Consider the following 19758-nt stretch of genomic DNA (forward strand, 5'->3'; position numbering starts at 1 on the left):
ATGAGTAGTTTTCACTGTCATTCACTCTCGTCTCATCCTTTTTTTACCAAATTCCCATGACCTGGTCTTTCCAGCATGGTCTCCATCCTATTATCAGGAACCTATCTAGCTGCAACTGATCCACAATGCCCATAGCCTCATTTCCACTTCTCTGTCCATGCCCCATTTACCCTGTTTACTCAAAGCCATTGTATATGATCTCTTTTCCCCAACTTAATCCTTATTATTTTAACAGAATTGGGAAGGAGAACACAGCCAAGGTTATTGCATAGCTGCTGGTTTACCAAAATAACAAAAAGAAAAAAAAGAGAAACAGAAGGTTATTAGGTAAAACGTACCAAGAGCATTGTTAGCCACGTACATGGCAAGAAAAGCAGAAAGCAATAGAAGGCCCATACAGTCTGCTACACTCTGCAACACTTTTCCTCCAAGTCTGAAATAAAAAGACAGGACCCAAAAGACTAACTACGTAGGCCATAAGAAAGTGTGTCCCTAGAATTCCTAATAACACTTCTGAAAAGTTTCCTATCACAACTTTGTTATAAACAGTAGCTAGATAATTTATATTTATATAATATTATGCTTCAGGTATGGAATAAGTAATCAAGCCAATATTCAATGTTTTATGAGGATGCATCCTGAATGTCTGTCTTGAAAATTACTAGCACAAGACTGTGAAATCAGGAATGGCCTGGGTATAAGCCAAGAAGTTCTGAGAAAGTTTCTTTTATTATTTAGCTGGATTGTACTGTGTCATATATGGTCGCTTTTCCTAAGTTAATCCTTATTAGACAGTAGGCTTTGCAGAAAAGAAGTAGTGATTCAGATTTATTTAGTGAATGATATATTAAAGAATTAAATTTTAAAACTGTATGGAAAAAAATAAGATTATAAGAACATAGTATTCAAAAAGAGAAAATTAGAAGAAAACAAATAACCCAATCAACAAATGGGCCAAGGATCTGAACAAACACTTCTCAGAGGAGGATATACAATCAATCAACAAATACACGAAAAAATGCTCAGCATCTCTAGCAAACAGAGAAATGCAAATTAAAACCACTCTAAGATACCATCTCACTCCAGTAAGAATGGCAGCCATTATGAAGTCAAACAATAACAAGTGCTGGCGAGGATGTGGGGAAAAGGGTACACTTGTACATTGCTGGTGGGACAGGAAATTGGTTCAGCCAATTTGGAAAGCAGTATGGAGATTCCTTGGAAAGCTGGGAATGGATTCACCATTTGACCCAGCTATTCCCCACTTCTCGGATTATACCCAAAAGACCTAAAAAGAGCATACAACAGGGACACAGCTACATCAATGTTCATAGCAGCACAATTCACAATAGCTAGACTGTGGAACCAACCCAGATGCCCTTCAATAGATGAATGGATAAAAAAAATGTGGCATTTATACACAATGGAATATTACTCAGCACTAAAAAACAACAAAATCATGGCAATTGCAGGGAAATGGATGGCATTAAAGCAGATTATGCTAAGTGAAGCTAGCCAATCCCTAAAAAACAAATGCAGAATGTCTTCTTTGATATAAGGGGGGTGACTCAAAACAGAGCAGGGAGGAAGAGCATGAGAAGAAGATTACCATGAAATAGGGACGAGAGGTGCATGGGAATGGGAGAGAGAAGGGGAATTGCACAGAAGATGATAGGAGACCCTCACTGTTATGCAAAATTACATATAAGATGGTGTGATGGGGAAGCAAAAAGAGAGAGAGAGAAACGTGTCACAGTAGATTGGGTGGAAAGAGGTGATGGGAGGGGAGGGGAGGGGAGGGGGGATAGAAAGGGTAGCAGAATACAATAGACACTAGTATGGCCCTATGTATAAACATGGCTGTATAACCAATGTGATCCTGCAATTTGTACACGTGGAAAAATAAGATTACGTACCCCATTTGAATCAAATGTATGATATGTCAAGATCATTGTAATGTTTTGAGCAACTAATAAGAAAATTTTTTAAAAAAGAGAAAATTAGGATCCAGGAAAATTATATACAGAAGAATAGATGACAAAAGTTAAATAATATCCTAAGTCTAATAGTTAAACATAATAATTCAGAGACCACAACAAATTTGCACAGGGTAATATTCTCCCAAAGTAAATCAGAAAGTACCACAAAGAGTGGGAAAATCATGCATGCTCATGAAGATACACAAACCCACCTGGAGAGCCATAAAACACTTGAGCCAAAGAACCTTTTGGAATTGTAGATCAGCTTTTATAATGGAGAGACCACCTGTCTGTGTGCAATGATCTACACATGACTCAGGAGCTGAAAGTCTGGTCTTTTAGTGTGGTGATGTTGAGAGCTATTAGAATCTTTACAAGATGGGCTATATATAGTGAGAGGTCACTGAAACTGCTGCCCTTGGGAGAAGTGATGTAGTTCTTGTAGGATCCTAGTTAGTTCTCTCAAGAAGGCTGTCATAAAATATCAAGCCTGACCCCATGTTGGCTTTGTTATAAACAGTAGCTAGATTAGTTATATTTTTATAATATTATGCTTCAGATATGGAATAAGTAATAAGACCTTCACCTCCTGTGAGATTTATCACTCTCACATGTACTCCCATCATATGACATCTACCATGGGGGTACCTCATTATACTATTTACAGTTACAGCCTCCAAAATTGTGAGCTAAATAAACCTCTTCTCTTTTTTTCTCCATTTATTTTTATTGATGTGTCATAGTTGTACATAATAGAATTTGTTGTTACATATTTGAACATATACACAATATAACAATAGAATTTGGTCAATATCATTCCCCAATATTTTTTAATAAAGTTCCAACCTCAGGTATTTCTTTACTATAATGGAAAATGAACTAAATAACATTTTTTGTTGTTGGGAGGAATTCACAGAATGCAGAGCTGAGGATGAGCAGAAAGGCCCCAGGCAGTGTTATAAAGCAGATTCCACTCACCATGTCACAACTCAGTCTTTAATCTTCAATCATGAAACTAGCCAGAGTAAGTTAGGGATAATTTTTAAAAGTTACATACAAGATTAACAAGAGTACAGAGTTAGGAAGAAAGGGAAATGTCTTCCCTTCTTTACTGAAATATAATACAAATATAATAGAAATACATATAAAACACTGACAAATCATTAAGTGTTTAGATGAATGAACTTCCTCAAAGTGCAATGGCTTCCATTGTGCTCCTTCTCCCCAGGATTTCTAATATTACAGTTGAGTTTTATCTGTTTATAAAGCAGTAGTACTCTTAATTTTTTTTAAAATTTAATGATCCCTTTATGCTTAGAAATTGAGGACCTGAAAAAGCTTTTGTTTAAGTGGGTTATATCTATTGCTATTTAGAATGTTACAAATTAAGACAAAACTTTTAAAAGCAGGAGAACCCATAAACTCATCACCATCAACTACCAGAGATAACCCATCGTGTCATATGGTGCCCATTATACATTTATTGCCTTCAAGCTCTAAACAGAGTTTTCATTTTCAGTTCTATGACACTGGCCCCTCCAAGTGGTTCTCCTTGGCAAGGGGCATCATGTATACAGAAGCTCTGTTAATGGAGGGTGTTGGAGGAACGCTGCAGGAAGAAGAAACTTTACTTCTAATTCCCACAGGCTCCATTTGTTTTCTTTTCCTTCCTACCGTATGGCCCTCAGAAGTGTGGGTGAACACCCAGAGGCATTTAGCAAACTTTTCTGCTATCCAGTTAACTGCAATCAGACCTTCTTCAATGAGATCTGAATCCCAGCCTTAGGGAAGGAGCTCCCTTCTGTGTTTTTCCCCCACTTCCTTGTACTTTTCTTCAACTCTAGGGTATCTATTATGTCTTTATCTTCTTATAATCTGTCCCATTATAGTTAATACTTTTTAACATTAAACTTTTTATATTTAAATTATTTTATGATCTGTCTACTCCTTGGTTCCTAATCCACATAGCCCCTCCAATTCCATTACATAGTAGTTGAAGAATAAGAGCAAAAGGAGCAAATAATGTCTTAGTATTATTATGAGAACTGTTTTGACTTTGCAGACTCCCTAAAAAGGGTCTCAGAAATTGTTTGAAGTTCCAGCATGACAATTTGAGAACAAGCAAAACAAAGCATAATCTTTTGTCTGAATTTTTTCACTCAAAATTATGTTTGTACATCATCCATGCTGCATGTACAATAAAGAGTTTGTTGACTTCTATTAATGCATGGCAATAAACTATATTAAACCATAATTTACTTTTCCATCCTAATACTGATGGACAACAGTACTTCTCAGTCTGGATTATTATGCACAGTGCTGTGATCATCACTCATGTACCCATTTTTTAGTGACTATTTGTATACATTTCTGTATTGTTGGGAAATAGGGTATGAATAAGGTCAGCTTTAGTAGATACTATGAAACTATTTCCTAAAGAAGCTGTAAAAGTTCTGTGTTAGAGTTCCAGCTGTTCTACAAACTCATCAATATTTGGTTTTGTGTCATTTTTTTCATTAAATTAATTTTAATGTTTTCATTTCTCTCAGTATAACACCCACTATGGGCTCACTGGGTTTCATGTAAATAAAACCTCATTTTAAAAATTGCCTAACTCTGTCAAAGAGACTGCAGCACTCTGCAATCCTAATAGAAATATATAAACATTCCAACTAGTCTGTATCTTTGTCAGCATTTCATTTTTTATTTTAGCCATCTAAATAGGTGTAGAGTGGTATCTCATTATGGTTTTAACTGGCAAACATGGCTAGTATCTTTTCATGTTCTCATTTGCCAACCAAACAGCATTTTGGGTGACATATCAAGTCTTTGTCTAATTTTTATTGTATTAATTTTAAAATTAGATTGTATACTTAAAAGTTCTTTAAATATTAAATACATAAAAATATATCCTTTATGGCACATTTGGCTTGCAAACATTTTCTTCCAATTTTTAGCTTGTCTTGTTATCCACTGTGCAGTGGCTTTAGCAGGGTGAAAGTTTTAAAACTCGATGAAGTTCATTTATCAAATTTTTTCTTTTATGAAATCATGCTTTTGGTATCATATGTAAACACTCTTTGCCTAACTCCAGGTACAAAATATTTTCTAAAAGTTATAAATTTTTAGGTGCTAGATTTACATCTATGAGTCAATCTGACTGAATTTTAATAGAACATGAGATTTAGGTTGAGATTCACAATGCATAGAGATGCCTAATACTCCCAACACTATTTGTTGAGAAGATAATTCTTTCTGTATTGGATACCTTTTGCACTTTTGTCAAAAAGCAAACAGTTCTATCTATGTGAGTCTAATTCTGAACTCTCTGTTCTGTTTCACTAATCTATGTATCCATTTCTTTGCCAACATCACACTGTCTGGTATACTACAGCTTGACAGTGAATCTTCAACTTGGGTACTGTTCATTTCTTCTAACTTCATTCTTTCTTTAAAAAAATGTTGAAATCATTTTTCATGGGAGGCATTATACTTTTTTTGCCTTTCAAAATAAATTTTTAAATCTCCTATTGGGATTTGAATGGGAGTGCATTAAATCTACACAGCAATTGGGGAGACCTTTTATGATTAAGTGTCTCACTAGAACTAGAAGAGATGAGCTGTTGGTTTCCTTGCTTTGATGCATACTTCTGAGGATGGTGTCATGTGTTCTAAGTCAGTGGTAGAAGACAGAAAAAGGAAAGCAATGGTGATTCTACTCATTCTCTAGAATTAAGAGTTTTTTTTTCTGGTCAGAAAGAGGATCTCCCTCCCTCACAATTTTAGTTGCTTTCTTGGACACTGCTCTCACTGCTGTGTCACCTTGACCATATAGCCTAGAAGCTGTTGTAGTAAATAAGCAGAAAAAGTAGGGGAAAAAAAGAGAAAAATATCCCCCTCCTTCTAATATTTTGTTGTTTCTTGAACCAGAAAAACAGGACCCAGTGTGCACTCCTGAGTGTTGGGATGCCTTTAATACAATTCTGAATAAAAGCAGTGAGCGCAGACATCACTTTCTTGTTTGTGATATGACACTGAAAGCACAATCTGTAAAAGAAACAGTTGATAACTCTGACTTCAAGTTTAAAAGTTTTTATACTTCCAAAGGCAATATTAAGGATATGAAAAGACAAGCCACAAACTGGGAGAAAATATGAGAAAGTAATTTGAATAAAGGATTTGTACTGAGAGTACACAAAAAAACTTTAGAAAGACAAATAATCTAAAGAAAATCAGGCCAAAGATCTGATGACATTTCATCATAGCTACAAGAATGGCAAAGAAGGATCTGAAAAGATCTTCAATATTCTTAGTAGTTGGAAAAATGCAAATTAAAGTCATGAGATACCACTTAATACTTACTTAATACCTGTAGCAGAAAAGTAAAAAAGTATAAATGAAGATGTGGAAAAACTAGATCCTCATAACATTATTGGTAGGAATGTAAAAGATACCGCCACTTTGGAAAACAGTTTGCCAATTTATAAACAGTTAAACACAGAGTCACCAGGGGATCCACCAACTGAATTTCTAGGAATCTACCCAATAAAAGTGAAAACTTGGGCTGGGGATATAGGTTAGTTGGTAGAGTGCCTGCCTCACATGCACAAGGCCCTGGGTTCAATCCCTAGCACCACACACACACACACAGAAAAAAAAAAAAAAAAAAAGAAAGAAAGAAAAAAAAGAAAATTTATATTCACATAAATATTCTCAGCAACATTATTCATAATAGCCAGAAAAATGAATCAACATTGGACAATACAAAGGATGCATGTTAAAACATAATGAATTCAAACATCATCCTCAGGAAAAATACACAGATGCTAAAAACTGTATCGTATATGACTACATTTACTAAAATGTGCAGAAAAAGCCAATCTAAACAAATAGTACATTAGTGACAATCTAACCCTGGGGCTGGGAGTGGGAATGGAAAGTAACTACAAATGTACAGGAGAAATATGTTGGGTGTGATGGAAAATCTCTAAAACTTGTGATAGTTGCATAACCCTGCAAACTGACTATATAAATAATTGAATCATACACTTCAAATAGGTGTACTATTTGCTTCCAGGAAAGATGGAGTAAATGCACTCCATTCTTTTTCCCTGAGTGAACTATAAATCTGGAAGGAATTCATAGAGTAGCTATCTGAGCAGACTTATTATGAAATGTAAATGGGAGCAGGTCCACTGGAGAAGAAGACCAGCATTCAAAGTTCCCCTGAGGCAGAGACTGGCCTAACATGCACAAAACCCTGGGATTTTCATTCATTCTCTCTCTGGCATTAGCCAGGGCAAACTCAAATGTAGTCCAAAGCTGGCACTGTGCATTGAGTATTTTTTCTTTTTTTTTTAAGTTCCCAAAGCCCCAAGAGAAGCCCTCTCCAATCTGAGGAATAAGAAAAGGGTATATTAAAAATCAAAAAGTAGGGGAAAATCTCCCCTTTTATTCCTTTTTCTTTCTCTCCTACCCTAGCAAGTTTGAGAAGCACTACATTGAGTCAGTCTGTGCTGGGTGAGATGTATAGAGAGATCAGAATTATCTGAGCAACTTTTTATATTTTTAGTTTGATCAAAGTTACATACACATGCTTAAAGAGTCAAGCAACTTTCCAATACTTGTTTAAAAAGGGGGGGGGGGCTGTTCCTTCAATTCTCCCTTCCCAATTTTTTCACTTGTTTCTCTTTCTTGCTATTTATCTCCAAAGTTGTTTTTTTAATTTATGTATTTATTCTAATTTGTTATATATGACAGCAGAATGCATTTCAATACACAGTACACATATAAAGCACAATTTTTCATTTCTCTGGTAGTACACAAAGTAGAGTCACATCATTCATGTCTTCATACATGTACTTGGGGTAATGATGTCCATCTCATTCAATCGTCTTTCCTAACCTTCTGCCTCCTCTTTTCCTTCCCTCCCCTTTGTCCTATCAAAAGTTCCTCCATTCCTACCATCCTCCCCCTACCATCCCCATTACAGATCAGCATCCTCATGTCAGGGAAAACATTTGGCATTTGTTTTTTTAGGAATGGCTTACTTCACTTAGCATAATATTCTCTAACTCCATCCACTTACCTGCAAATTCCATGATTTTATTCTCTTTTAATGCTGAGCAATGTTCCACTGTGTATATATATCACAGTTTTTTTTTAGTCTATTCATTTACTGAAGGGCATCTAGGTTGGTTCCATAATTTAGCTATTGTGAATTGTGCTGCTATAAACATTGATGTGGCTGCATTACTACAGTATGCTGTTTTTAAGTCCTTTGGGTATAAACCAAGGAGTGGGCTAGCTGGGTCAAATGGTGATTCCATTCCAAGTTTTCCAAGGAATCTCCACACTGCTTTCCAGATTGGCAGCACCAATTGCAGTCCCACCAGCAATGTACTAGTGTGCCTTTCTCTCCACATCTTCTCCAACACTCATTGTTGTTTGTATTCTTAATAGCTGCCATTCTGATTGGAATGAGATGGAATTTTAGAGTAGTTTTGATTTGCATTTCTCTATCTGCTAGAGATGTTGAACATTTTTTCATATATTTGTTGATTGATTGTATATCATCTTCTGAGAAGTGTCTGTTCAGTTCCTTGGCCCATTTATAGATTGGGTTATTTGTTTTTTTGGTGTTGAGTTTTTTGAGTTCTTTATATATCCTAAGATTAGTGCTCTATCTGATGTGTGTCTGGTAAAATTTTTTTCCCATTCTGTAGGCTCTCTATTCACCTCACTGTTTCTTTTGCTGAGAAGAAGCTTTTTAGTTTGAATCCATCCCATTTATTCATTTTTGAGTTTATTTCTTGCACTATAGGAGTCTTATTAAGGAAGTTGGGGCCTAATCCAGCATGGTGAAGATTTGGGCCTACTTTTTCTTCTATAGGCGCAGGGTCTCTGGTTTAATTCCTATGTCCTTAATCCACTTTTGAGTTAAGTTGTTTAAAAGGTGAGAGATAGGGGCTTAATTTCATTTTGTTGCATATGGATTTTCAGTTTTTGCGGCACCTTTTGTTGAAGAGGCTATCCTTTCTCCAATATATGTTTTTGTTGCCTAATATGAAATAACTGTATTATGTGGGTCTGTCTCTATGTCTTCTATTCTGTACCATTCATTGGTCAACAAGTCTATTTGGGTGTCAATACCATGCTGTTTTTGTACCTCAAAAGTTAGGTACCGTGCATTTTTACTTTCTGGTTTTTAAATTTCTAGTTCTAGGTATCATGTATTTGCTTCCTACTATAGAATGAGAATTTACTTCTATTCCCATCCCAACACATATACTTCCCAGTTCCTCAATCTCTCAATGTAATTTGGTGACTTCATTATTTAATGATTACATTAGGATCGCATAAATTATCTTTCAATATTATATTTTTAAGGTTGAGATGCATTATTCCACTTATGCTTACAAAACACTAAGACTGAAGTATTACTATCCCAATTTTACATATGAGAAAGCTGAGGCTTAGCAAAATGAAGTAGCTTATCTGGCAGTTCATGTCACAAAATAGAGAGGGTTGGGAAAATGAACAGGTAGGTGTGAATACAATCAAAGACTAAGCTTAAGAAGACCATATTTGTTGACAGTGAAATGTGTGAGACTTGCGGAGGGTTTGCTCCCCGCCTCACGAGTAGAAGGGAGCAAACCTTCTTGGGAGGCTCCTGAGATTTCAACTGCCAGCAGAGATCAGCATCTGCCTGACCCTAGCTAGGGGTGTACTGATCTAATCTCTCCAAATCAGATACCACTCAATAAAGTCCCTAAAACCTGATTAGAGCTAAGCCTCAATCCCCGCCCCTCTGAACTTCCCACTTAGAACTCTGCAGCAGTCTCATCCTGGGAGTACATCCATCTCGTCTGTCTGGACAAAATTCCAAAAGAGAGTACTTTCCATTCCATCCTACATCACAATGGTGAGAAGGGAATTTGAAAGCTATTTCAACCAGCTCCAGCTTTAGTTTTAGGACACTACAGCTGGCAGCTTGGTGAGTAACACACAAAAAGAAAGGGTTTAACAACTCCCAGCCCTTGCGTGCACTAGAGAGCATGTATACTCTCTCTCTTTTGCTCTCTGTACATAGCCCAAGAAGAAACAGAACAGCCAGCACAGGCAGTTATAGCCTCACTGACAGTTATAATCACCTAGGAGACAATAGTTTTATTTCTCACTGAGAATTTTCTTCTTCTTCTTCTTCTTCTTTTTTTTTTTTCCTGTTCGTATTCTTTTGTGTTGATTGGTTTGTGTGTGCACACACGTTTCTTTTTCTCATTTTTTTTTTTTTTAACAACTGCTCTTAGTTGTGTCTTTTGATGGTTAGGGTTTATGTTGTTTGTTTCAGGTTTTGTGTTTTTTTCCTCTTTCCCTTCTTTCTTCTCCCCCGAAAAGCCAATTCTCTTGTTCTCTATCCCTTTATATAGTGTTTTTTTTTGTTGTTGTTGTTTTTAATATTTTTTTCAGTTGTAGTTGGACACAATATCTTTATTTATTTTTATGTGGTGCTGAGGATAGAAGCCAACGCCTTGCACGTGCTAGGTGAGCGCACTACCGCTGAGCCACAGCCCTAGCCCCTTACGTAGTGTTTTTTAATTTACTTTTTCTCTTCTTTGTAGCTGTCACTTGCTACATCTCTTCTGCTTTCTGTTTACATTTTGAATTTTCTTAACTTTTTTCTACCTTCTTATTATATTTTCTTTTCTCTTAACTGTATTTCCGCCATCTTGCAGAACTATTTAGTTTATGTAAGTTCTTTTCCCACCATTCACGCTGTTGCAGTGATCAGTAAGATGGATGACAAGCTGCTTATTTTTTTTTTGTTGTTTTTGGCAATTGCTAACCCCCACCATTCCTGTTGTTGTGGACTGGGCATTTATTTTAATGTTGTACACTGTTTACTTCTGTTGTTGCTACTGTTTGTTTCTCCCTTTCTTGTGAGGTGCTGGGAATCTACTGGGACAACAAAAGTTCAAAGGGTAAAGATTCAGCTACTGAGCTAAACCCAGTCAAGAGACAGTATACTTTGCTCCCCATACAACTTAACCAGACTTACACTTTAATAAGTGATACTTTAATACAAAAAACAGAAGAGTCAAAAATCCCAAACTACCAACCAGGCCCCAAGTAGCAACAGCTAGTGGAGCCAGTCAGGCAGGTCCCTTTCATGGACATAACACACACCGAATTAGCACAAAGGCTGTGGACACCACATCTGACAGGTCTCAATCTAGATCACTCCAATACCTCTTTAGAATATACAATAGAAATGTTAGTGAAAAAGAACAATCACAGAGGGTGTATCCCATATAGCCTAACTGAATACAATTGCCAAATCTACAAGAAGGACCCCTTCTTTTGAGACCTACAGGAAAAATGGAATCCCCAAATTCTGACATAATATATAATAATATAATATATATATAATATATACAATATATAATATATAAATACACTAATCATCATCAAAGAATTAGCAGGGAAACTATACTTCAATACCCACTTAGAAATATATTAAAAAATTCCTAACAACCTGATATCTTAGAACACTTTGGCAAAAGAAGGCTGTGCCATAAAAAGGCCCACACAAGGGAGTGGAGGAGAAATCTCTCCCAACAGCTGCATAAAACCCAACACAAGAATATAAGAAATATGAAAAAATAAGGTAACATAATGCCTCCTTTAATTTATAATACAAGAATAACTAACTCCAAAGACACTAAAGTTAAGATACCAGAAAAAGAATTCAAAAGAATGATTATAAAAATAATCAATGAATTCCAAGAGAACACAGGAAAACAACTGAATAAATTAATGAAATCAGTATAGGATATGAATGAGAATTTCAATAAGAATTTCAATTCTTTGACAAAGAATCAAACAGAAATCTTAGAAAAGAGAGGCACAATAAATCAGATAAAATGTTCAGGTGAAAGTACAGAAGACAGAATCTCAGAGTTGGAAGACAAAGTGACTGCCTTGAACATTCAGATACTATTAAAGAAGAGAAAATAACCAGGATCAGAACATACAAAAGCTCTGGGACAACATTAAGGGATCAAATTTAAGAATCACAAGATCCAACAAGAACCTCTCCACAACACATTAACACAAAGAACAAAGATAGAATTTTAAAATCCTCAAGAGAAAAACCTAAAGTCATATTTAGATGCAAGTCAACAAGAATTCTAGTTTCTCAGCATAAATTCAAAAATCCAGGAGGGCTTAGAACTATATGTTCTAAGTCCTGAAAGAAAATAACCATCAACCATGAAAGTTATATCCAGCAAAGCTATCCTTCAGTATCAAAGAAGAAATAAAACCCTTCCAAGAAAAGCTGAAACAAAAAGAATTCATGACTACTATGTCAGCACTATAGAAAATACTTAAAGAAATACTACACTCAGAAGAAATAAAAATACTCAGAGTTCACAAATGAATAAATCTAATTTAAAGAGCAGCTAAGCTAATGAGAAATAGGAGCAAATTAAACATTAGAAATAAATCAAGCCAAGTGCAGTGGTGTACTCCTGTAATCCCAGTGACTTCAGAGGCTGAGGCAGGAGGATCTCAAGTTCAAAGCCAGCATTAGCAAAAGCAAGGCATAAGCAACCCAGTAAGACTCTTATTTCTAAATACAATAGGGTTGAGGATGTGGTTCAGTGGTTGAGTGCTTCTGAGTTCAATCCCCGGTACCAAAAAGGAAAAAAAAAAAAAAAAGATGAAAATGGCAGGAATTAAAAAAAAAAACTTTAACAACACGGACAATATCTCCAATAAAACACACAGGCTGGCAGAGTGGGTTAAAAAAACAAAACCCAATTGAATTGAGAGACTCACTTTACAGGCAGGCTTAAAGTGAAAGGATAAAAACTGATACATCATGCAAATGGAGGTCCTAAAGAAGCAGGATTAACTACTCTCATATCTGATACAGCCATATTCAAACCAAAATCAATTTGGTCTCACAAGAGACCAAAAAGGTTACTTAACACTGGTAAAGAGAACAATCCAACAAGAAGATATAACAATAGTAAATGTTTATGCCCTCAAATATTTGTACACTTAATTACATAACACAGACAACACTCAAAGCTTCACACAGACCCAAGTACAATAATACTGAGTGATTTCAGCACACCTCTCTCACCAATAGGTAGTTCATCTAAACATAAACCCAGTAAAGGCTCTTCATACCTAATAAATACTATAAATCCAGAGGATCTAAAAGATATCTACAGAATACTTAGTCCAACAATAGCCAAATTCATTTTCTACTCAGCTGCTCATAGAACCTCCTCCAAAATAGGAGGTTTACAAAGCAACTCTTTGACAAATTTATATATATATATATATATATATCTTATCTGAGTATAATGGAATAAAATCAGAAATCAACACATACACATGGAGACATGGAGAGCAATACAGTTTTGAATGAGGAATGGTTGATAGAAGAAATGAGAAAATAGACTAAAAATCTCTTAGAATCAATGAGAATATTGATAAAACATATCAAATCCTATGAGACACTATAAAACAGTTCTAAGATGAAAATTTATAGCTATGACTGCCTACTTAAGAAAATCTGAAAGATCCCAAATAAATAACCTAATGATGTATTACAAGGTGCTTGAAACACAAGAACACACCAATCCCCAAACCAATAGAAGGAGAGATTAAGAAACTCAATGAAATAGAGAATAAAAAAATTAGAAAGGATAAATGAAGAAAAGTTGGTTCTTTAAAAAGATAAACAAGATTGAAAAACCCTTATCCAAACTAACCAAAAGAAAAAGAAGACCCAAATTAATAAAATTAGAGATGAAAAAGGGAGAAATCACCACAGATATCATAGAAATTCAGAAGATTAGAAAATATTTTGAAATTTAATACTCCAATATATCAGAAAACCTAGAAGAAATGGCTATATTTGTAGACACAGTTTTGACCTGCCAAAACTGAATCAAGAGGACACAGAAAACCTAAACAGATCAATAACTAGCAATGATGTATTCGTAGTAATAAAAAATCTTACCACAGGGCTGGGCTTGTGGCTCAACGGTAGAGCACTTGCTTAGCATGTGTGAGGCACTGGGTTTGATCCTCAGCACCACATAAAAATAAAATAAAGATAAATAAAGATATTGTGTTCACCTAAAAAAAAAAAAAAAAAAAAACCTAAAAAATAAATATTAAAAAACAACAACAAAAAAACCTTACCACAAGGAAAAGCCCAGGAGTAGATGGATACTCAGCTGAATTCTACCAGACCTTTAATGATGATCTACTGTCAATACTCCTCCTACTCCACGAAATAGAATGGAAGCAAGTATCACCCTCATACCAAAATATGATAAGGACACATCAAGAAGAGAAAACTACAGACCAATACCCTGCTGAACTTAAATGTAAAATCATATTAACAGAGCTACAGTAACAAAAACTACATGGTGCAGGCATAAAAACAGACACAAAGATCAATGTTACCAAATAAAAGGTACAGAGACAAACCCATACAAATACAGTCATCTGATCCTTTACAAATGTGCCAAAAATGCATGCTGAAGAAAAGACAGCCTTTATAACAAATGAGGCTAGAACCTTATCTCACCCTGTAAAAATCTACTCAAAATGGATCAAAGATCTAGGAATTAAACCAGAAACTATGCACTTCCTTGAAGAAAAGTTTTGCCTCAACATTCCAACATACTGGCACAGGCAACAACTTACTCAATAGGACCCTGAAAGCTCAGGAAATAATGCCAGGAAAATTAACACAAGGGATGGCCAGTATAAAGTTACTGCACAGCAAAGCAAACAATTAAGAATATGAATAGAGAACCTACAGAATAGGAGACATCTTTGCTAGCTACTCTCTGATAGAGGAAGAATATATAAAGAACTCAAAAAACTTAACACCAGGGTTGGGGCTGGGGCTCAGTGGTAGAGTGCTTGCCTAGCATCTGTGAGGTCCTGGGTTCGATCCTCAGCACACCTAAAAATAAATAAATAAAATAAAGATATTGTATCCAACTAAAAAATAAATATCAAAAAAATTTTAAGAACCCCAAACCATTAAAAAAAAAAAACCCACCAAAACAAAACAAACAAAAAACCCCAAATAAACCTATTAAAAATGGGCAAATTGGCCAGGTGCAGTGGCACACGTTTATAATCGCAGAGCTCAGGAAGCTGTGGTAAGAGGATTGCAAGTTCAAAGCCAGCCTCAGCAACTTAGTGAGGCTCTAAGCAACTCAGTGAGACTATCTCTAAAAAAGGTGGGGATGTAGCTCATTGGTTAAGTGCCCCCGAGTTCAATCTTTGGTACCAAAAGGTGGGGGCAAATTAAATAGACACTTCTAAATAGACATTTCTCAAAAGAAATACAAATGGCCAATAAATATAAAAAAAAAAATGCTCAATATCTTTAGTAATCAGGGAAATGCAACTTAGAACCAGACTGAGATTTCATCTCACTCTAGTTAGCATGGCAGCCATCAAGAATACAAACGTCCTTTCCATGCTACTCAGGGAGGGGTCCATTCAGCATTGTTCTTGATTCTAATCGTAACTTTAAAGGGAAACTGTCACAATGTCTGGAGCCCTTGAAGTCCTGCAAATGAAGCAGGAGGATGTCCTCAAACTCCTTGCAGCAGAAACCCACTTAGGTGGCACCAACCTTGGTTTCCAGATGGAACAATATTTCTACTAAAGGAAAAGTGATGGCATCTACATCATAAATATGAAGAGCACCTGTGAGAAACTTTTACTGGTAGCTTGTGCCATTGTTGCCATTAAAAACCCTGCTGATATCAGTGTCATATCCTCTAGGAATACTGGCCAGTGGGCTGTGCTAAAGTTTGCTGTTACCACTGGAGCCAATCCTATTGCTGGTTGCTTCACTCCTGGAACCTTCACTAACCAAATCCAGGCAGCCTTAAGAGCCAAGTCTTCTGGTAGTTATTGATTCTAGGGCTGACCACCAGCCTCTTACAGAAGCATCTTATATGTCAATCTGCCTACTCTCCTCTGTGCTATGTGGACATTGCCATTCCGTGCAAGAACAAGGGTGCTCATTCTGTGGGTTTGATGTGGTGGATGCTGGCCTGAGAAGTTCTGCACATGTGTTGCACCATTTCCCATGAGCACCAATGGGAGGTTATGCCTGATCCATTCTTCTACAAAGATCCTGAAGAGATTGAAAAGGAAGAGCAAGCTGCTGCAGAAAAAGTTGTGACCAAGGAGGAATTTCAGGATGAATGAACTACTCCAGCTCCTGAGTTCACTGCTGCTCAACTGAGGTTGCAGACTGGTCTGAAGGTGTGCAGGTGCCCTCTGTGCCTATCCAGCAGTTCCCTACTGAAGACTGGAGTGTCCAGCCAGCCACTGAAAACTGGTCCACTGTTCAGGCCACTGAGTGGGTAGGAACAACCAACAAGCGGTCTTGAGCTGTTCTGAGGATACTTATTAATAAGCAAATGGAAATAAGGTTACAGAAAATAAATACCAGTTTCTTAAAAAGAATACAAATGTACAATAATAAATGCTGGAGAGGATGTGGAGAAAAAGAAATACTGCTACACTGTTGGTAGACATTGTTGGTAAAATTATAAATTAGTATAACCGATATGGAAATAATTATGGAAGTACCTCAAAAAACTAGAAACAAAACCACCATATAACCCAGTTAATACCATTCCTGGATATTTATCCTATATGAATTAAAAGTTAGCATACTATAACAATACATGTATACTCATGTTTACAGTAGCACAATCCACAACAGCCAAACCAGCACAGATTGTGCTACTGTAAACTACATGTTTACAGTAGCACAATTCACAACAGCCAAACTTGAGAACATTATGTTAACTGAAAATAAGCCAAACTCAGGAAGCTGAGGGTTGAATGTTTTTTTTTCACATTTATATAGAAGCTAGAGAGGAAAAAGGAAAAGAAAGGTGATGGAAAAATCTAAGGGAGATCAGTAGAGTAGAGGAAAGAGACCCAGTGGAAGGGAGGAAGGAAGAAAGGAGAAATACTAGGGAATTTTGTTGACCAAATCATATTTTATATTGTATACATGTACAAATATGTAATAACAAATCCCACCATTATGTGTAACTACAATATATACCAATAAAAACAGATGGAAAAATATTTGGAAGCTAAAACTTCACCAGTTAAATCTAATTTATCAAATAGCAAAGAAGGAAGGAAATTAATAAGACAGTAAACAGAAAACTAGATTCATTAGATCAAAATTTATGAAATTCTAGTTCAATCCAACTGTTTTTTTCACTTGAGCTTCTGTGTGTGTCTAAAGAAAACATATGACCATGTTGAGTGGTATCATTTCAAACTTACAGCCACAAACCTCAAGTAGTCTCAGCACTTCCAACAGTATTGCCAAATTTCCTAATCAACTCCTTCAAACTACTACCTCTCCACAGATTCCTAAAACTTCTCCCTGCCTCCTCACTGACAACCTTGTTTCTAATTTCACTGGACAAAATAAATAAACAAAAACCTTCAGATGAGAAGTTCCACAGTCCCATCAACACATGTACCATCCTGTATGCACCTGAGATTATAAACGTTGCACTTTCTCCTACTACACAATGCCTGAATACCCTGGTTCTCATCAAAGCCAACTACATCCCTTCTCACCTACTTATGTTCAGGCTCTTGGTATGACTCTTCTCTCAAACTTTCCCTCTCAACTGGATCATTTCTATCACCACACAAACATACTGTACTAATACCACCTTTATAAAAGATAAAGGAAAAAGCCTCCCTGATTGTATGCTCTCCCCATTTAGCAACCCTTTCTCTTTCTTCTTCACAACAGCTTAACCTCAGAAGCACTGCTACATAGCTCACTCCATTGCTTTACTGCCCACTTGTTTCCAATTTGATTTTATTATGAAGTATAGCACAAATACTGATATGGAGTGCACACAAAAGGGAGCTGAATGAGTTGCTGAGCTAACACTGTGCAAGCACCATTCAGAAAATGCTGCCAGCACCTCACAAGCCCCCTTGCTCCTGTTAAATCTGTTTCCTTCCCAAGAGTGATCAATCATTATACTGTATTAGTTATTTTGCCCATTTAGACTCCCCACAAATAGCAGCACTCTCTGAATATTCTTATTTGATTGCTTTGCTCAATATAATATTGTTAAAATTTTGGTGAGATTCATCCATGGTGTGGGAAGTAGCTTTTGTTCATTTTTACTGCTTATAAATTATTGTATAAACATACCACATTCTATTATTGACGAACAGATATTTTCCAGTTCAGAATGAATAAAATAGCACTGCTATAAACACTTTGGTCCTTATCACCTAAACATTTCTAAGATAACTTGGAGTGGAATTGCTGGGCCATGAAGAATGTAAAGGTTCACTTTAGTAGATACTGACATATTTTTCAATGTGGCTGCACCAATTTAAACTCCAAAAGTGTATAAGAATATAAATTGGTATGTCACTGTGGTTTTTTTTTCCCCTTTTTAATTTCTAGTGAGTCTCAGTACCTGTCTCATGTTTATGGCAGTTGAATGATTATTGATTATGCAAATGATTATGCATCTTCTATGATATTTGTTTCCCACTGGCTTTTTTATTGGACTATCCTTTTCTTATTGATATGTAGCAATTTTTAAAAATTTCTGGATCTAAGAACATTACTGATTATGAATGTCATAGATAATATCTCTTCAATGACTTAGTTATTTCCTTTCACTCTTTTTTTAAATGAACAGAAAGTCTTTGATGAGGGGATGGGAGTGCAGCTCAGTAGTAAAACATGTGCCTAGCATGTCCAAGCCCACAGGTTCAATCCCTAACATAGCAAAATTAAAAAAAATTAAAAATAAGTCTTCAGTGTAGTCAAATTTATTAAGCTTTTCCTTCATATTTTTTTGTATGCTTTTGTGTTTTAAGAACTCTTTCCCGAGTGCAAAAGGATATTCTCCTATGTGATCATCTAAGGTTTTACTGCTTTGCCTTCACATTTGTATCTGTTATACATATGAAATATAGACTATTCTGTATGATGTGAGGAAAGGTAGTTTCTATTTAGTCCTTAATTATATCAAGTTGACCCATTTGTTTATTTTTTTAGAAGATCATCCTTCTACTACTATGTAGTACTACCATTGTCTTCAACCAAGTGTTCAAAGTATGAATGAGACTGGTTATAAACTCACTATTTTGCTCCACTGATTTATTTGTCTATTCTTGCAATATTATGCCATATTATCTTAATTACTATAGTTTTCTTTAAAAAAATCTTCATAATTCTTCTATAGGAATGTTTGACCCTCCCAGGTCTTTGCATTTCCAGTGACATTCAAGAATCAATTTGTCAAATCACATATACACAAGGTTATGAATAAGACTACAATAAATTTATAAATTAATTTAGAGAGAAGAAACATCTTTATAATATTGAGCAGTCCAATGAACATGAGGCATTTCTTCATTTATTTAGGCTTCTAATTTCTCTCAATGTTTTAGAATTTCCCTTAAAGGGTAGGTTGTTTTATTTTTCGATATTTTACACTTTCTGACTACATCTTAAGTGATACTTAAAAAATTTATTTTCTAGCTTTTGTCAGAAAACAACTGACATAGAAATACAATAGTTCTTTCTTATAAATACTGACCTTAAAGCCACCAACCTTTTTGAATACTTATTGATTTGAATCTTTATCTATACTTTGTTTGGATTTTCATCCTACACAATCATTTCAACTGTAAATAATAT

At 35.7% G+C, this 19758-nt stretch overlaps 1 protein-coding gene and 1 pseudogene across 5 annotated transcripts in view; one reads left to right on the top strand and one right to left on the bottom strand.

Moving 5' to 3' along the window:
• The window catches only part of Galnt1 (polypeptide N-acetylgalactosaminyltransferase 1), a 114344-nt gene that overhangs the window by 33108 nt on the left and 61478 nt on the right, over positions 1 to 19758 (bottom strand). For 4 of the 5 annotated variants that reach the window (XM_076836640.2, XM_076836641.2, XM_076836642.2 and 1 more), the window contains exon 5: positions 14941 to 14979. The exons of the other annotated variant lie outside the window; for it this stretch is intronic. In XM_076836640.2, the coding sequence (XP_076692755.1) occupies positions 14941 to 14979 (39 nt within the window). The remainder of the gene's footprint in view (positions 1 to 14940; positions 14980 to 19758) is intronic. 5 annotated transcript variants of the gene reach the window in all.
• Positions 15577 to 16432, top strand: LOC143382849 (small ribosomal subunit protein uS2 pseudogene; annotated as a pseudogene).

Source organism: Callospermophilus lateralis, chromosome 17, assembly GCF_048772815.1.
Source record: "Callospermophilus lateralis isolate mCalLat2 chromosome 17, mCalLat2.hap1, whole genome shotgun sequence".
Lineage (NCBI taxonomy): Eukaryota > Metazoa > Chordata > Mammalia > Rodentia > Sciuridae > Callospermophilus > Callospermophilus lateralis.